The following is an 18,803-nucleotide window of genomic DNA, read 5'->3' on the forward strand; positions in this document are numbered from 1 at the left end:
CCAAATTGTGCCTCCCACCCCAAAATACGTATGATGAAGTCCTAATCCCCCAGAGTGAATACATTTGAAGACAGGGCCTTTAATGAGTAATTAAGGCTAAATTAAGTCCTAAGGGCCGTATCCTAACCTGATAGCACTGGTATCCTTATGAGAAGAGAAGGATACAGAGCTCTCTCTCTCTCTGTGCACAGGAAGCAGGCTGCATAAGGGAACAGGGGAAAAGAAGAAAAGAAAACTTAAGGAAGGATGGTTTATTGGTCTTCTGGGGCTGCCATAACAAAATACCACACGCTAGGTGAACTTTTGTCTCATCTCATCACCGTATCAAGCAAAACGTGGCAGAGAAACCAATCATACATCTTTTTTCCCTTCTATATTCCATTATTTCCAGGCAGGAACACTGAAGAATATTTAACACCAAAAGGAGAAAAAGCTTTAATTGCCTAGTTTATCATTAGTTAACATGCTAGACTTACACTGAGAAGACACTAAATTATTTTAGGTGAGAATTAATTAAAATAGCAAGTGATTCAGTCTGGCCCTGAGAAGACAGGTGAAGTTAGCTGAAAAATTTGTGGAAGATATGAAAGTACCATTAACAATTATTTCTCATATTGTCTTTCTGCAGCATCACACAGAAAATCTTCCGGGGGTGCCTGGGTGGCTCAGTGGATTAAAGCCTCTGCCTTCGGCTCAGGTCATGATCCCAAGGTCCTGGGATCAAGCCCCACATCAGGCTCTCTGCTCGGCGGGGAGCCTGCCTCTTTCTCTGCCTGCCTCTCTGCCTACTTGTGATCTCTGTCAAATAAATAAATAAAATCTTTGGGAAAAAAAAAAAAAGAAAATCTTCCAAAAGTCCTTGATATTTTTGCTCCAACAGAACTAGAACCAGTGCCTCCTTGAGCTTCCAAACCCAGGAAGACAGAGGACAGCGACGCCTGGAAAGTTGGGGTCAAGACTGACCCAGAATTAAGTGGAGAAACTAGTTAGTTTGAAAAGGTTCATCAAAGCCACCTAGAGAAATGGCCCTTCATCTCCCTCCATCCCTCACTTCCCCTGACCCCTATAACTGCTGCCCCTATGACAGCCTCCTCCCTGGGAGCTCAAATTCTGATTTAAGGGGCTGAAGGGAAGGCTTTAAGAAGGTCCCATATGGAGGAATACTTTGCCTTAAGCAAAATACTCCCCCTTCTTACCACTCATCCTAATGTTTGTCCTCTGCCAGACTCACACATGATTTAAGAGTCTTAGAAAAGGGCTCTGAAGTGTGGCTACAAAAAAGAGAGAGAGAGAGAGAGAGAGAAAGGAGAGGGAACAGAGCTTATTCTGTGATTTTCTAAAGTAATAATTGCTGGACATTTACATTTTGCTTTTCCCCCAGATCACTTAAACCTTAACCATTTTAAGCTAAACCACCTTCAGATATTAAAATATCATTCAAGAAAAGCATTTACCTGAAATAATAAATAACACTAAATTTAGTATTTTAAGGGCAGGGTTAAAGAAATTATACAAATAATGAGTTTATATTTAAATAATTTATTGCAAAGATCCATGCATCATTTTTCAAAAGTGTTTCCACAGCTTCCATTGTTCTTTTAAGTTTTTTTTATTTTCTTATTTCTTTTCAGTGTTCCGAAATTCACAGCTTCCACTGTCCTTAACCAGTTTCTGTATCTGTGCCCTTCCCAATTCTAAAATAAGTTCCTGACCTTACATTATTTTCTATATCATCTGTAAACTTTGAGAGGCGTTAATAAAATTCTGTGGTTAAGAGAGTATTTAATCTAGAAATATGTATTATCCTAAGACACCATTAGACTTATTCTCATATATGCGGATCGGGGAAACAAATGAAAGAAATCCAATTATTTAAGACAGTAATCCCTTAACTCTAGGATTTTGTTTTAATTATAAAGAGTGTGTCTTGTTAAAAACAAAACAAAGCCTTGTCCTTTAAGAGAGAAACCCCTTGTTTCTCTGGCGAACATGCATACAAGATTTCCTGAAGAATGCAATCAACAAATTAATTTTGCTATTCTTCAATTTCCCATGATATAACTGACATCTTAAAAAGCACATCAAGTAAACAATTATGGTTTCACCTGTTCGTGATGCCATACCAGGCACCATACAATGTTAATGGAAATGTTTACTTCTGTTTCCCCTCCTCCATCCCACCATGATCACAGACAAAATCCCCTGCACTAAAAACGAACAACAAAAAGTATAGGCAGTAATACGTATTTAAAAGAAAATCACTAAGTAGTCTACTTCAAATAGGACTCCAGATATACCCAGCAACTGAAAACTCTTTATGAACATCCGCTATCCCTCTAGTTTCTCCAGCGTCTTACACAGGGAAGGGGGTGCGGGTAGGGGGTTGTCCTGGAAGCGATGACTGAAAGTAAAAGGCCTATTTACAACAGGCAAAAAAAAAAAAAAGTCATTGGAGACTCCCTTAGTTGTTCCTACACTCATCATACCCAGAGGGAAACTCAACCACAGTTTGGGAGAATTATACTACCCTTTGGGTCCAGGCCACTAGCCCACTTAAATGTTGAGTGTTGGGTCCAGAAGGTGGAGGGAAATCCCTCTTTCTCAAGGGACAGTGAGGCCCCTGCTTCTCCTATTTCAGGCTTAAAAGAAAGCTGCTTAGGCACTCAACACAGCCTCACTCGGTTTTACCACCGCAAATAAAGCTTTCAATAATCCCGTCCCCCTCACTGAACCAAGTTTTGGCATGGAAGGCACACAGACCTCACAGAGGCCAAAACTGAGCCACAGGAGGTCCAGCACCTCAGGTAACTGGCAAGAGCCTCCACTCGGTTTCAGCCAAGGGATGGCAAGCAGGGGACAGAAGGCTGTCCTAATGACATAAGTCACCCAAGGGACAGAGAGAGCCTAAGAGCAGCAAGGGTGACTGAATGAGCAGAGAAATGTAAATGAGGACATGCTTAGAGTCTGAAGGAGAACAACAGCTGATGCATGGAAAAGAGAAAAGTAGAAAATAAAAGCTGTTCTAGCTATTATCTGAACAACACAGACATACACTGTGACTAGGACTGTATCTCTTACATATATTTACTTTGTTGGGCTTAGATTTAGTATAAAATGTGTAGGTAAGAATTTTATTGACAATACCCTCTAATAAATGGGGTTGGAAAAAAAATCTTTTTATACATCTTCCTCTGGAAAACATGGACCAATATTCCAAGTCAGAGACCATTCTTTCGTTTTGAGATTTTAAATACGATATACAGCCATATTGCTTTCTTTGAATTAATAGCTACGTCTTCAAAAAAAATGGGAGAAACAAAGAGGAGTGCAGAAAAGAAAATTCCAGACAATAGTAATGTGTGGTCGTTGCTTTTAGTTCAGGGTCATACCAAAGTGAGTAGAAGGGATCCCACCTAGAAATCAATCAGTGGCTTATGTTCTCTAGAGGTTTTTCCCATATCCTAAAGCAAAAATATCATGACCTCGTAGAAACTTCACTTCCTCTTCCTTTGCCTGTCCTTCCAAACCCATCAAAGATACTAAGAAAGATTAGTGATCAGCACAGGATATGAACTGATCAATGATATGTCACAACTACTACACACGTTCATAAAACTCAAAGAGTAATTTCAGAACCATCAGAAAGCAATTTTGGACTACAAATTTTGGATCCTAAAGGGTCCATACAAGGACTCTTTTCTAATTTGAAGGATCAATGACAAAAAAATAAAGTTAAACGAGATAGCTTTTTAAAATAACACGCACAGAAAGCTTCGGTTTCTTTCTGAATTATGCCATGGAGGTTATTAATTAATATCAACAGCATTAAAAAACCCAGACAGTGAGCCTACTCTAATGAAATACTGTAGATTCACATTTAGAAGTGACTGACAGGTCAAATTCTGAAAAAGAAACAGTAGATACCACCACAAAACTAGCAGATGTTTCTTGAGGTCATTTGTACAAAAACATAAGCATATGTTAAAGAAATCTGACACTATCATGGAATCAGTTGGTGTCTAAAATAATAGCAGCTCCTTATGGCAATATGGTAATATCCGTATCAAATGCACAACACATTATGTTGCAACAGTATGTGCAGACAAAAGAGCATCGGTGGCAGCAATAATGACCAGTGCTTTCATTATGGTGAAAAAATAAAATTAGAAGGTTATATCCAGGGCATAGTATTGTTTAACAGTAAACTGAAGATGATAGACAGTATGTTGAATTTTCAGAGTCTGCACTTCACTGATTTCATGGAGACTCTTATAAAGGCAGAATATTAACCGACTAAGAACACAAGTTTTTATAGGCACCTCTGACATGGGTTTTCTGATTTCTTCATGCTTCCTAAGAATAATGGTGAAGATAGTTGTTGTTTTCAAAGCTAATGGTAGTACTTGATTAGTTTAGAATATGAACAGGAATTCTTCAGTTCAAATCCATGGTTCAGCCTGGTATCCTATACTCAGTATTTAAGCAACTGGTAACTACTAGGTCATTATTGTAGTGGAAAGCTGCAAATAATTTAGTAAATGTATTATCAGCTTCAATCTCAGAAGTCTGAGATCTTCAAGGATAGTTCTTTGGAACCGTCGTATATGGTGTACACAACGGATGCTAATTATTATTGACTAAAAGATCTTTGAAAAGCCAAAGCCAAAAGGCATTCCATAACTTAAAGATTTTATTTATTTGAGAGAGTGAGTGAGCACACAAGCAGGGGTGGGGGTGTGTGCAACAGAGGGAGTGGGAGAAGCAGGTTCCCCACTGAAGAGGAAGTGCAATGGGGGGCACTCAATCCCAGGACCCTGGGATCATGACCTGAAGGCAGACGCTTACCCGAATGAGCTACCCAGGCACCCTGGCATGCCATAACTTTTCATACTAATTGTTGGGATTCACATTATACTGTAGGAAAGTTGAATTGGAAAAAGGTGTTAGAGTTACAATGTACATATTTTGCATCCACTGCTTCAGCATGGAAAAATGAACCTAGCATGCACCTAGGAAAGTGCTCAAGTATCAAGGAGATTTGGATAAAATTAGATGTACCCATAAGATATTTCCACGGCATGAAGCCCAGTGACAGAGGAGTTTTGATCCCAGTATAAAACACTCAAGCAACTTGGAAAAAGATTTGTCTTTAATTCAGAAGCTAGAATACCCAGACATTTCCCCCACCCAAATATGAAAAATGCTAATTTACCAAATGGAAATATTATTTTTAGAGAAAAATTTCTACTTTTGAAATAAGAGATTATAAAATTATAAAATAAGAGATTGTCAAATCCCATGACAAAAATGTATTTATACTTTTTTAGTTTACCCTAAGTATTTAAACAAATTATCTGAAATAAGTAGGTTATGAATGGGACTTTAAAAATGCATTCTATCCAAGATTTTACGTGTAACAAGTTTCTATGTATATAATGAAAACAAAACAAACTCTACTTTCCTTTACACTTTCGGTACATGAAAACATGCCTAATATAAGGAAACGTACATGCCAACAGTTGCTCGATTTTATTGATCTTATTCTTTCTGCACAGGTGGACATAGAAAGTACTTTGAATTAAGTGTAACATTCAGTACACTTAGAAGGTTAATTTGGACTATTATTTGTATTAGACAAACTCTAATTTTAGGAAATGAATTTTTTTCTGAGTTTAAAGTGATACGTAAGAAGTTCTTTTCTAGGGGCACCTGGGTGGCTCAGTGGGTTAAAGCCTCTGCCTTCAGCTCAGGTCATGATCCCGGGGTCCTGGGATCGAGCCTTGCATCGGGCTCTCAGCTTCGCAGGGAGCCTGCTTCCTCCTCTCTCTCTGCCTGCCTCTCTGCCTACTTGTGATCTCCATCTGTCAAATAAATAAAATCTTTTTTTAAAAAAGTCCTTTTCTACATGCAAAAATTAATGTGTTTTAAACAGCTTCATTGATTTTTAAATTTTCAGTAATACCTAAATATTATGGCTGTACAAAGATCATAAATTTCCAATATTTAATGTTTTCTGAAAATAGCTTCAATTTCTTTTCTTAAAGTAGCCTCAGCCTAGTAAGAAACATGACACAGCTGACAGCCCAAGGTTCATGAAAAACATAGATCTGAAGCTCGATAGGGTTCAGCTTACAGTCCTTCAGGAGCCATTTCTCCAGCTTATGCATTTTTCAAGCTTTCAATTTCCCTTCTGTTTGGACATTTCGCTAGTCACTGGCATATTTGATGCATGGTACAATGCATTTCAAGTAAGATACTTTCTCATTTTGCTATTCTGAGAATTTTAGCAGCGGCCCCACTATCCATTCTGTCATACACATTAAAAATCTCGGATTCACCATTATTTCTTCCCCTTCCCTCAAGCCCCACATCCTCCAAATTCTATCTCTGACAACATCCCTTCGTCTAGCTTCACCTCTCCTTTTCCCCGCCACATGCACACGGTCTCCTGGATCTTCTGCTACACTCGCTGCTGAACTGGGCTCTTCAGTGTGGAGCCCATTTATACCCACTGCTGATGCCATACCTGTCTTCTCAAAATCCAAACTCGCTTGCTTTAAAAAAACAAAACAAAACAAACTTGACGTCCTCTGACATTCAGATTTTGCCACCCCTTACTCAATTCAGGGTGAGACACCAGCTTCCTGGCCTGATATTCAAGTCAGTACAAATTACTGACTGACCACAAAGCGCTGTCATTTCCCTCATTTACACATACACGCTCTTTATACCCTATGCTGATTTTCCGAATAGGTCAAAGCATTCTCTCCTGAGATTTTTCCCTCAAAATCGTGTTCGTAGAATGGTTTTTTTTTTTTTCCACACCTTTGTGTTGCCAATTCCTAGTCATACTTTCAAGTTTACCCTCACTCACATCCCTCTGTAGCTTTCCCTGACCTCCTCCTCTACCCATCCCAACAATATGATTTTCTCTTTCATAACTAAAAGTGATAACTTCCATGTATTTTATAATGCCCTATAATATCTCAAAGGCACATAAGATAGGCCACTAATAATTTTGCCGATAAGTCTCCCTGCAGATTGTGAATACTTGGAAGCAGAAATTGTGTCAAATTGATTACGGCATTCCTGGAGCCTCCCCCACCCCAGCACGAAATAGGTGCCCCCTAATGTTGGGGGAAATAAGCTACAAGTATGAATAATTTAATGAGAAAGACAAATTAAAACCATAGGGAAATACAATTTCTCATCTACCAGGTTTTTTAAAACTTTTACAACATAGTCTTTTGAAGAAACTTCGCAGAAACGGGTGCCCTCATACAATGATAAAAAGGCAAAACAGTACAATTTTTATGAGGTAATTTGGAAATATTGAGAAAAACTATGCAAGCGGTCGGGGGTTACATGGGAAATCTTTGCCAACTTCTGCTTAATCTTGCTATGAACCTAAAACTATTCTAAAAAATAAAATCTATTAAAAATTATATAGATATTTATTCTTTGAGTCAACAATCCCACTTCTAGGAATCTATTCCAAACAAATACTGAAAAAAAAAAAAACACAAAAGGATACATAAGGTTTTTCATTACAACACTGTTTTTTTTTTTTTTCCAGCAACAAAAATGACTAGAAGCAACCCAAATCCGTCAATGGAGAGCTGGTTCAACAAACTACAGTACACAGATTATTGTGCAGATCTAAAAGCAAGTGTGGACTCTCACTATAGAGTGATATGCCAGGTATATTATTAATTTAAAAAGAAATCAAAGCGGAGAAAAAATATGGTAGGCTACCATGCATTTAAGAAAGTAGGAAAGGGTTGGGTAAGGAGTATATACATATAAGCAAACATGTACACACACACATACATACACACACATACGTTTGCTTATATTTACAAACGAAAAAGCCAAAAATGTGAAAAGACAAATAAGCTCACCTATAATACGAAGGAAGAAAAAGCATAGAAAAGACATAGATAAAAAGTTACACTTCCCGGGGCGCCTGGGTGGCTCAGTGGGTTAAAGCCTCTGCCTTCGGCTCAGGTCATGATCCCAGGGTTCTGGGATCGAGCCCCGCATCAGGCTCTCTGCTCTGTGGACAGCCTGCTTCCTCCTCTCTCTCTCTGCCTGCCTCTCTGCCTACTTGTGATCTCTGTCTGTCAAATAAATAAATAAAATCTTAAAAAAAAAAAATTTTTTAAGTTACACTTCCCAGAATATAGTTTGTTTAAAGGTCTGACTCTGGAACCCTATATTTTTACATAATTACAGAATAAAACTGGATTTGGGAAAAAAATGCCCAAAATTAAAAACAAAGTTAAACAGATAATTCTGTGCACTGAGTTGAGGATAGACTATCACATATAGTAATGATTTTTAATGTCTTTAAAACACAGTACTTTGTCTACACACACCATCTACCCTGAGTGGTATATACCCTAAAAGCAATAACAAAAAGTTACAGAATGATCTTAAATGGTTTTCAGAAGTTATACTGTTAATGGCAGCATTGGTGTTACTATTCTGTGATTTACAGGTGTTGTAAGATAAAGTGAGGGAGCAAGTAGGTATATTGTTGCAGTTAAAAATCAAGATTTTAGGGGCACCTGGGTGGCTCTGTGGGTTGTGCCTCTGCCTTCAGCTCAGGTAATGATCTCAGGGTCCTGGGATCAAGCCCCACATCGGGCTCTCTGCTCCCCCTCTCTCTCTACCGTCCTCTCTGCCTGCTTGTGATCTCTCGCTCTGTGTCAAAATAAATAATTAAATCTAAAAAAAAAAAAATCAAGATTTAAGGATAGCAGAAAAGAGATAAAGCAAAAACCTTTTAGTCCTGAACTGAAACTGGAAGTATAATTCCATGATGCATTTTCTTTTTCAGAAGAAAAATACATCCTTCCTAGCTGTTTTCTGGAAAACAAAACCAAAACAAACAAACAAACAAACAAAAAAAACAAAACAAAAAAAACAAACCCTGGGAAAACAGGCCCATTGAAGGGAAATATTGGCAATGAACACAACCAGTGCTCAAACTGTGGTCGTGAAATACCACTACCCAATAAAAGTAACTAAGCTTCCTTGATGATCAGGTTGATACCATGTCTGAGGCATGACCTACCACCATTCCAGAAAGCCAGAAAACGATCAGAGACAGCAGAGGGAATGTCAAAAGAACTTAGAAGTCAACTTGGAGGGCTTCCCACCCATCCCAAATGCCAGAATTAGGACAATTCGAGAATTAGTAAGAATTGGCATTGCTGTTAATTGAAACCTATATTATATGTTTCAATACCTAAGTTCTTAACAATCGTAATAAACCTCACTGGTCATTATGGCTGCTGTCATCTCCCTTTGAGCAAGAACTTTCCTTTCTGCTGCAGAGAAGGCAGTTACCTGTTGGCCCCCAGCTGTTGGTCCCTTCAGGCTCCACCTTGATTCATTGCTGAGGTCATACTATCCCACGACTAAACACAGCTGAGGTTCAGCCATTTCTGGCCAAGGCAGGGCTCCTAAAGGGCAGTCTTTTCCCCCAGGATCTCACCATAGGTAAGCAAAGACTTGACTAGACCTGCATTATGGGCTGAGGCTCTCCCTGTCCCTGTCTGCTTTACAGGTGTCGGATTGGCCTCAAAGTCACAAGGGTATCCCTCCCTATCAGTCTCCCCCACTTGTATCTTTCACAGATACTTGCCCCCAATAAACTTCTCATATTCTAATAAGAAACTACAGGCCAGACAACTCAGTTTGTTCAGAAAAAAAACTGCAAGAGAAAAAAGAGGAAATCTGTGGATTAAAAAATGTTAAAAACCCAGCAACCAACTGCAAAATGGCCCTTATTTCCCCCTGTTGATTTCTTTTTTTTTTTTTAAAGATTTTATTTATTTATTTGACAGAGAGAAATCACAAGAGAGGCAGGCAGAGAGAGAGGAAGGGAAGCAGGCTCTCCGCTGAGCAGAGAGCCCGATGTGGGACTCGATCCCAGGACCCCGAGATCCTGACCCGAGCTGAAGGCAGCGGCTCAACCCACTGAGCCACCCAGGCACCCCTCCCCCTGTTGATTTCTACTTAAAGAGAAACAATCAGGAGACTGAATACGGACTGGATATTTAAGGATATAGGGGATTATTTTAAATTGGAATAGTGGTTTTATGATTATATTGTGCCTATTTTTAAAATCCTTATCTCCTAGAGATACACGCTGAGATGTTCATATGTATAGATGCGATTTATGAGGTCTAGGAATTGCTCCCAACTATTCCAGAGAAATAAGGGGAAAAGCCAGGTCATAGATAAAACAAGACTGAGTTTAAACAATTTCAAGGTCAATGTGTTCTATAGAGCCTCACTCTTCTCTGGGTTTTATATAAAGACTTCTATTATTCTTTCCACATTTGACTATGTTTAAGGTTTTTTGTAATAAAAACACCGGATTTTTTTTTAACTATAAAAATTCCCACTTCTTTTTCATCATGTACTCTGAAATGGAACTACCCCGAGAAGAATGTGATTTCCATGGTAGAATGGTCTTCAAGGCCTGAAAGAAGTCTGATGACATTACTGTGTTAAAGGTTTTTTGTTTTTGTTTGGGCTATGATGCTCACTCACACACAAGATAGACTCCTGATGGCATGAGGGGGAATTCCTTCTTGCTTGATCCAGGAAGCAACAGAACCTAATGGCACAGTATGGGCTCACCCGTCGGAATGGTTGGCTTTGAACTCCATTGCTAGTATGACCTTGGACAAGTTATTTAACATCTCTGGGCCCTAGGGATAAAAATCCTACCTAGACTACATAATCTTGCTGGGAAGATTAAACAAGATAAGATACTTGGCACAGGGGCGCCTGGGTGGCTCAGTTGGTTGAGTGACTGCCTTCTGCTCGGGTCAAGATCCTGGAGTCCTGGGATCGAGTCCCACATCAGGCTCCCAGCTCCATGGGGAGTCTGCTTCCCCCTCTTGACCTCCCTCTCATACTCTCTCACTCTGTCTCTCTAAAATAAAGAAATAATCTTTAAAAAAAAAAAGATACTTGGCACAGGACTTGGCAGAGTAAACATCAATAAGCGTTCACTGTTTTCAGTCCAACACTGGACACTGTTGTGCAGCAGCAGTTTTCCAGAACACGGTTTCTGATTAAAATCCTGCAATGTACACAGGAATTCCCTGATGCCAGCTGGTATATTATTTTAGATTTATCTTTAGGCTTACCATAAGTCCACAGCACTATGCCAATTTTTTTTTCTTTTTGGTATGCATACCTGCTGGCCTCTCTGCTTCCTAATTTAGTCATTTATCACATCGACATCCTCAACTTCTGGGTCCACATGCCAGAAGTTAGCATAAAATTTAATTCCCTTCAAACTCCATTTCTTTTTCCTTTTACTTCTCTCATCACATACTGATTTTGGAAAACTTAAGAGCATATGAATAGTCCCGGCTACTAGGAATCCCCTCCTTTTGCTCATTCTATACATACAGCCAGATCTCACTTGCCCAGGATGTACTACATCTTTGGCTCAGTTCTTCCAAAACCTGGGCAGGATACACTCATATGGAAGACGTCTAGAAGCCCATGTTAAGGACTGATGTTTGTAGATTTGTCAGTATTTGAAATGTAATCTAATGACCTAGTCAAGTAAGAGGCTTAGCAGGAGCGGCGATACGGTTCAGAAAGAGCAGTGCAGTACTGAGTTCACAGGGAATTAGGTCTACCACCTCCCTAGCCCTTTAAACAAGGATGGTCCATTTTTCCCAAATTATAGAGAGCACGAAAATGCCCAGTCCAGGCAATACCATCCATCCTCCTGTGTATCCAGCCTACCCATCAATCCCATTACCTACTACCTTGGCTCTTTGATTCTTCAGCTCCACGTTTAGACTTTTGCAATTCACTCAGGTCCTCCTGCTTCCTAGAGTCCCAGCTGGACTCGCCTCTGGTTTACTGACTGTGATCCAGACATTTGACTCTCGGTTTTTAAGTCCCTTGGCTTCAGCACAAGCACAGTTCCCCAGTTCCCCACATAAAAAGATATTTATGTGCCAGGTCTAGCCCCAAAGATCCCTATGTGGGGGAGGGCAAAAGAAAGGGAGACAGAAAAGTAGATCAGGGTTCTAAAAGTACTTGCCTTTGGACGGTGCCATATGGTTGAGGAACACGATCAATATGGAGACTCTCAGGGAGCTAGGGTATGCAGGCTAAAGACAGTTGTTTCGTATATACTATTTCTATAGTAAGAAACATTAAGTTTGCCAAATCTCAGTTCAAGTAAATCATAGCCACCAAGAGGAATAACACAATCATTTTAGAGACAAGATTTCAACTTTACTATCAACTATTACTTTGCAACAAAAACTTTTTTTTGTATTCACAAAATATGTTAAAGGACTTGGCTGTCTCTAGACTCTGTGGCTTTGTCTAAATTGGTTGCTCGAGTTGTAGGACTGTATCAGTTTTACATGATTTGGAAACGGTACCGTCCTGGAGAAGTAAATATTATATTAAAACTGACACCTTAGGAATAAAGGAAATCAACAATTTCAACTCTGGATGCATTAGAGCCCCATTATCCAATGTGATCACCACTAGCCATTTGTGGCTATTAATTTCAATTAAAATTAAAAATTCAGTTACTCAATCACAGTAGTCACATTTCAGGCATACTAGCTGCGTGTGGCTGGTGACAAGGGTACTGGACAGTTCAGACACAGAATATCCCATCACCACAGAAGCTTCACTTCAAGTCATGCTTAGAGATTCACTCAACATTTGTTTTCTGTGTGGGCCAACTTACTTTAATAAGAAGCTTTTATACAATAGGACTATTTAATATTTCTATAATAGCTTAACAGACCTTTCAAAGCATTTAAAAAACTTCATAAACGATACAGGCAGTTCCTTGGTAAACTTGATTTTTCCTACCCATCTTTTTAAAAGTCCTTCAAATCTGATATCTTAGTATCAGACTGACCATCTTTTAAAAAGAAGTATTTTCTTAATATGTAGACTGATAAATCAAAGCATGTTTTACCGAGTAATTAATCCTTCAATAATTCACACAACAGGTCATTTTGGGGTTTAACCCCTGCTTCCATTATTTCTGACCACAAGGTCCACCGACAGATGTCTCACTTTGGATGTACACAACAGAAGACTGGGATCTGTTTCACATACATCTGTTCCCGAACAGCTTAGGCAGATTAATACTTAGAATGCACCCAGCTCTGCTAAGTCCCAAACAACCATTAACTCTTGTTGTTTTTAAATTATTTTTTCTCATTTTCACATTTTTCCACACTACCTTTCACACTGGTAAGTTTCCAGCAAATGTTTATACATGTAAAGCTAATCATTTTAATGCTCCTAAAAGAAATACTTTCAAGACCTTATTCTGAAGCCCAGCTTTCTCACATTTTCTGATGACTGCTCTAATTCAACTCAGCTCAGAGCTGGGGTAGGAATAACCCTTTGGTGAAACAGATCATGAAATTGTGTAACCTGAAGGAGGAAGTCCATGAAAAACAGAATTTTAAACCACAAGATTTGAAACTCTCATTTTTTTCCTATTTAATACATAATATTCATATGCTAATCAGATTACAAAATCCTTGCCCTGAAATTTGCTAAAAAGGCATCGTAAATGAAATCAAGGATAAGCTAGTCTTTTTATCCATCATCAAAAAATGTGCTGATGACTAGCACTAACCAACATTTTTCCATCAGAAAATGGTTTCTTCCTTTCCAAAGATAGGCCCGGGGCTGAGAGGACTGTCCACCTCTCTCCACTATGCCCTGAAGCTGTGGAAGGGCAGGAAGGGGCCTGTTTTCCCCCATGTGTTTCTTCTAATTAGAAATTCGTTAGGATTGAGTGGCTCCTGCTGTCAAACACGACTCATCTGCAGGCACTGGACGGTTGACCCCACTGGTCATTCAAACCTGAGACTTATTTATGTCCTAACACCTGAAGTCTATGAAAATAGGTATGTTCTTTAAAAAGCAACTTCAGAGTTGATGGTTTTCGACGATTATATACAGTTGATCCTTAAATAATGCGGGGGTCGTGGGTGCTGACTCCCGTGCAGTCAAAAAAAATCCACGTTTAACTCTTCATTCGCCCAAAACTTAATAGCTAACTGTTGACCAGCAGCCTTCCCAGCAATAAGTCAATTAACATATATTTTGTGTTAAATGTATTATATACCATATTCTTACAATAAAGTAAGCTATAGGAAAAATGTATATTTCAAGATGAACATTTATACTTCTGTACTGCATCAAAAACAAAACAAAACTCATGTGTCAATAGAGCTGTGCAGTTCCAAGTCAAGTTGTTCAAGGGTCAACTGTAATGTAAATGTCTCATTCTGCAGGTGCAGAAGCTAAGTGGGGTTAAATCACGTGCCCCAAGTCAATTACAGTCCTGGTAGTCACAGAGATAAGATGGCAGGTCCTTTGGTGCCCAGTCCTGAGAACATGCCTGCACCAGGCAGATTACAGACAGCTGGAGTGGGGAACCTCTAAAAGGTCCCATCACATTTTTCATACATCAGGACGCTATCCATTAGTAAATGGTGAGGCTTCCAGTGTGAAAAGGCAGAGAGATCTGTGGGCATTTGGTATTCCTGTCATAGAAATTCCTAAATTGATCATTCTTAACTGTATTAAAATTTGAGCTTAATACAGCTTAATCCTACCCATTCCTAACTCTCCCCACCAGGAGCTTTTCCTTTATGGTAAAACATGATCCACCCGGTCACACAGTACAATAAGCAGATCTGGCTTTGGGAAGGCACAAAAATGCTTCTATCTTCTGCGTTCATCGAGCTTACTACCTGCTAAGCAAACATGCCAAGAAATATGTCCTTGGCTGAGATCTAGAACAATGCCAACAGGCAACTGGTGATGCTTTTGAAGACCTTGAACTCTGAAAGTGTCTGATCCAGCAACAGCATAAGGACTAAGTTGTAAAATACACAGATCTAATACATGTGCCCATGTCCCCTTTCCTGTGCACCCTTCATTTCTGATGCCTCCCCTCCCCAACCCAGGTCCAGGCACTGTGTTGGGAGCCGCCCATACTGACAGCACTACTCTTTTTTTTTTTTTTAAGATTTTATTTATTTATTTGACAGAGAGAGATACAAGTAGGCAGAGAGGCAGGCAGAGAGAGTGAGAGGGAAGCAGGCTCCCTGCCGAGCAGAGAGCCCGATGCGGGACTCGATCCCAGGACCCCGAGATCATGACCTGAGCCGAAGGCAGCGGCTTAAACCACTGAGCCACCCAGGCGCCCCTGACAGCACTACTCTTAATCCGCTTTGCCTAGACAGGGTCCCATAACCCAGGCTTATCTGGTCTCAGACAACTCACCTGATCCCTCTCCCCTTTCTTCAGGATTTTGTTCCTTCCTAGGTCACAGCTAAGTGGGTAATTACTTTATATTCACAGGAATAAACTGTTCATTTTATATTTACACAAGAAAAATGGCCAGATTTTAAAATTCCCATAGAAAGATCATTGAGTAACATTGCAGATCATCAACCTTTTCTGAACAGATGACGCCCTTCTGTGCACATACTTTTACACTGTAGTGGTGGCCTCCTGGTCAACCTATGCCCAGGTGTGCTTACCACCCTGCAGCTGAACAAGATGGAACCTTCTAGCCAAGGCACCCACTCTGGAGAAGTGGGCCAACATTAGCTTAATTTTTTTTTTCTTTTTAGAAGAGTTCCAATACTTTAAAGAAAAATGGAGGGGATACTCCTGCAGGTGATGAAAACCCACTGTTAAGTAGTAGTATAATAAAGAGTACAATGCAATAGGCAAAACTAAAGTTCATGGGACCAGTTAGCAAATCCATTCAACGATCATCCACGTGTCAGACACTCTTCAAGTGCTGACAGTTAACAAACCGATGGTCTGAACATCTTTTCCCCCCACCTAGATCTAGTCTGAGAGTTACACCATCAGCCCCCCTGCTTCTCAGGCCTTCAGATTGGGTCTGAATTCTACCACTGGCTTTCCTTGTTCTCTAGCTTGCAGATGGCATGCAAGGGGGACAGCTCAGCCTCCATAATCCCACAGTAGATCTCCTCAAAGCTATAGCCCAAGTTCCATTTCTCCGGAGAACCCAAACATATTCTAGATTTGCAAAACCCATAGAATGTACAACATCAAGAATGAACATCAAGAGTGAACCCTAGGGGCGCCTGGGTGGCTCAGTGGTTAAGCCTCTGCCTTCGGCTCGGGTCATGGTCTCGGGGTCCTGGGATCGAGCCCCACATCAGGCTCTCTGCTTGGCAGGGAGCCTGCTTCCCCCTCTCTCTCTGCCTGCCTCTCTGCCTACTTGTGATCTCTCTCTCCCTGTCAAATAAAAAAAATAAATTCTAAAAAAAACAGTGAACCCTAATGTACACTATCCACTCTGGGTAATGATGGATTCATGTAGGTTCATGAACGGTAATTGCTCTGTTGAGCAATGTGGCTGGGGGGGTGGGGGGCTGTGCATGTGGAAGGGGCAGAGGACATATGGGAAATCTCTGTACCTTTTGCTCAATTTTCCAGTGAACCTAAAACTGCTCTAAAAAATAAAACCTACTTTTAAAAATCATGAAGGTTTAAAAACTGAGTGGTCTTGCAACTCTTCCCTGTGTATGACCTAATAATGCCCAGTAACCCCACTCCACCCTTTCCTGGAATAGTCTGTCACTGGCCAAGGAGCGCTGGACACAGTCCCCCCGACTACATCCTTCCACACCACAGCCTCCCAGGTATGATAACCTTGATACAGCTCTTCCTCCATGAACTGGACCAATTTCACTGGTCTTTCAGCACTCACCTCTAACCTAATTCCACATCAGAGATTATTCTTACATTTAAACTTGTGTCTTGGTACCTTTGCTTTTCCCACTCAGTTACTAAGTAAAACATCCACTTCTTCTAAAACAGAAGTTCTTACGAAGCTGCTAGGATTCCGACCTTCCCATTTTAAGGGCCTAAAGTGGCACACTAGGTATTAAGAAAAAAGTAATACACCTAGATGAAAGAAGAGGGGTTGCAGAGCCAAACAACAACAAAAACAAAACAAACTTTCAACCTTTATAGTTTTTAAATTCTACTTCAGGAACACTAACTAAGTAAGCATACTTTTCCTCCATCACCACTCAATTTAAAACACTTCCTTTCTTGTGTCATTATTTGCCTTTTTCTGGAGGGGCACCGCAACACCAATCTGTATGAGCGATCATTGAGCAAGGTCGTGTTTTAATTCTGTCGTGTTTCCCCTTCATTGTAAAATTGGCTCTTGTAGGCTAAACTCTATAACTTCTATATCCTCCCCAATTCAAACTGACTTAAAAACTTAAAAGTTAGGGATATGGACGTAGAATTCTGTCAACTCAGAGCTTTGATAAAATAGTCTACCTTGGTTGTCAAAACACCTGAAAACATTTTTTTAATTAAAGTATAAGTGAGCCAGGATGGCTTATGAAGCGGAGGCGGAATTCACACTCAACCAGGGCTGAGCCCCTGACTAGTCGGCGGCATTTTGTTAGTTTTTTGCACAAGACACTTTAAAACAGTAACAGGTTTCCATAGTACTAGTACAGGGTGGCCGGTTTTCCAACCCAGAAAGACATTATCTTTAATTTTTCTTAAGTTGGTATTCAGCTAGGTGAGACAGCGTCACATCCCAGTTTCTCGAGAAATCATCTCTAGACTGACTTGAAATAGTTTCATTGTATATATGGCATGCAATATTTCTAAGTAACTCAAGTCAATAAAAGACGAATGCAAGTCAACAGCATGATGAAAGTTTTAAAGTTAACATTAAGACTAAGCCTGTAGACGCCTTGATTCTAGACAATGGCAAGGAATGCGAGGGACTTCGAAGTCCAGAGAGAGCCCAAAGTTGGCGGGGGGCGGGGGGAGGGGTCAGAAGTCAGCAAAAGGAGAGGTGGATTCAGAACCCACATGTTGGTGTACTCTGCAAAGTGCTTATACTCCCAGCGTACGAGCGGAAGTGGATGGATTAAAACTTCAACTTGGAGGGAAGGAGGCCCTTCCAAGCAGCTTGAAAAACACGGCCCCTCTGGGGCTCAGGTCCCTTTTTTCTGCGTCGCAAAACAGAAGCTGAGCGTGACTTTGCTCCGGAGGCGGGAAGCCAGGCTAGAGGCTGCAGGTAGCGCGAGGCCCCTGGGGGTAGATAAGGTTCTCCCCGTTTGGGAAGGAGGGGGCGGTGGCGTCGGGACGCTGGGAGAGGAGGAGCTTGGGGGGAGCGGAGTGGAAGCGCCGGGCGGAAGGTGGAGGGAGGAGGAGAGGGTGGGGGCGCAGCTGGAGGGGAAGGGCCGGGACCACTCACCCGCGGGTCGCTCGGGTTGGATGGGCCACCACCTCAGGGCCAGCTCGCTCAGCACCACGTCGCAGCTGCTCCTCCCGATCTCGAAGATGCCCCGCAGCAGAGTCTGCCCGGCCGCCGCCTCCGGCTGTAGCCTGGACGCCCACAGCGCCGAGGGCACAGCGGCCGCCGCCGGGGGCGCTTCTTCCTCTGGGCCGCCCTCCAGGGCGCTCACGCGGCCTCCGCGCCTCCCCCGGGGCATGGCGAAGACGCTAGCTGAGCCGGAGCCAGGGGTCTGGGGAGGCCTTCGAGTAGGAAGTGGAGGCCGCAGCAGCCACGGCTCCGGCTGCGTCGGGCGCTGCCACAGCAACGGCGCGCAGGGCAGAGACCCAGGAGGGAGGCGGGGCGGGCAGGCGGGGCCGCCGGGACCCAGTCCTGCACCTCGGCCTGCGGGCCGCGGGTCTCTGCCGCTCACTACAAAAAGATCCCCGTTCGGGAAGAGGAAAAGTGT

At 41.4% G+C, this 18,803-nt stretch overlaps 1 protein-coding gene across 1 annotated transcript in view; it reads right to left on the reverse strand.

Annotated features, from left to right (window-relative positions):
• The window catches only part of CERKL (ceramide kinase like), a 119,211-nt gene extending 100,625 nt beyond the window's left edge, over positions 1 to 18,586 (reverse strand). Inside the window, exon 1 of the mRNA XM_046018634.1 lies at positions 18,317 to 18,586. Coding sequence (XP_045874590.1) covers positions 18,317 to 18,554 — 238 coding nt within the window. The 5' untranslated portion in view covers positions 18,555 to 18,586. The remainder of the gene's footprint in view (positions 1 to 18,316) is intronic.
• Positions 18,587 to 18,803: the final 217 nt, after the last annotated feature.

This window comes from Meles meles, chromosome 9, assembly GCF_922984935.1.
Source record: "Meles meles chromosome 9, mMelMel3.1 paternal haplotype, whole genome shotgun sequence".
NCBI classification, from domain to species: domain Eukaryota; kingdom Metazoa; phylum Chordata; class Mammalia; order Carnivora; family Mustelidae; genus Meles; species Meles meles.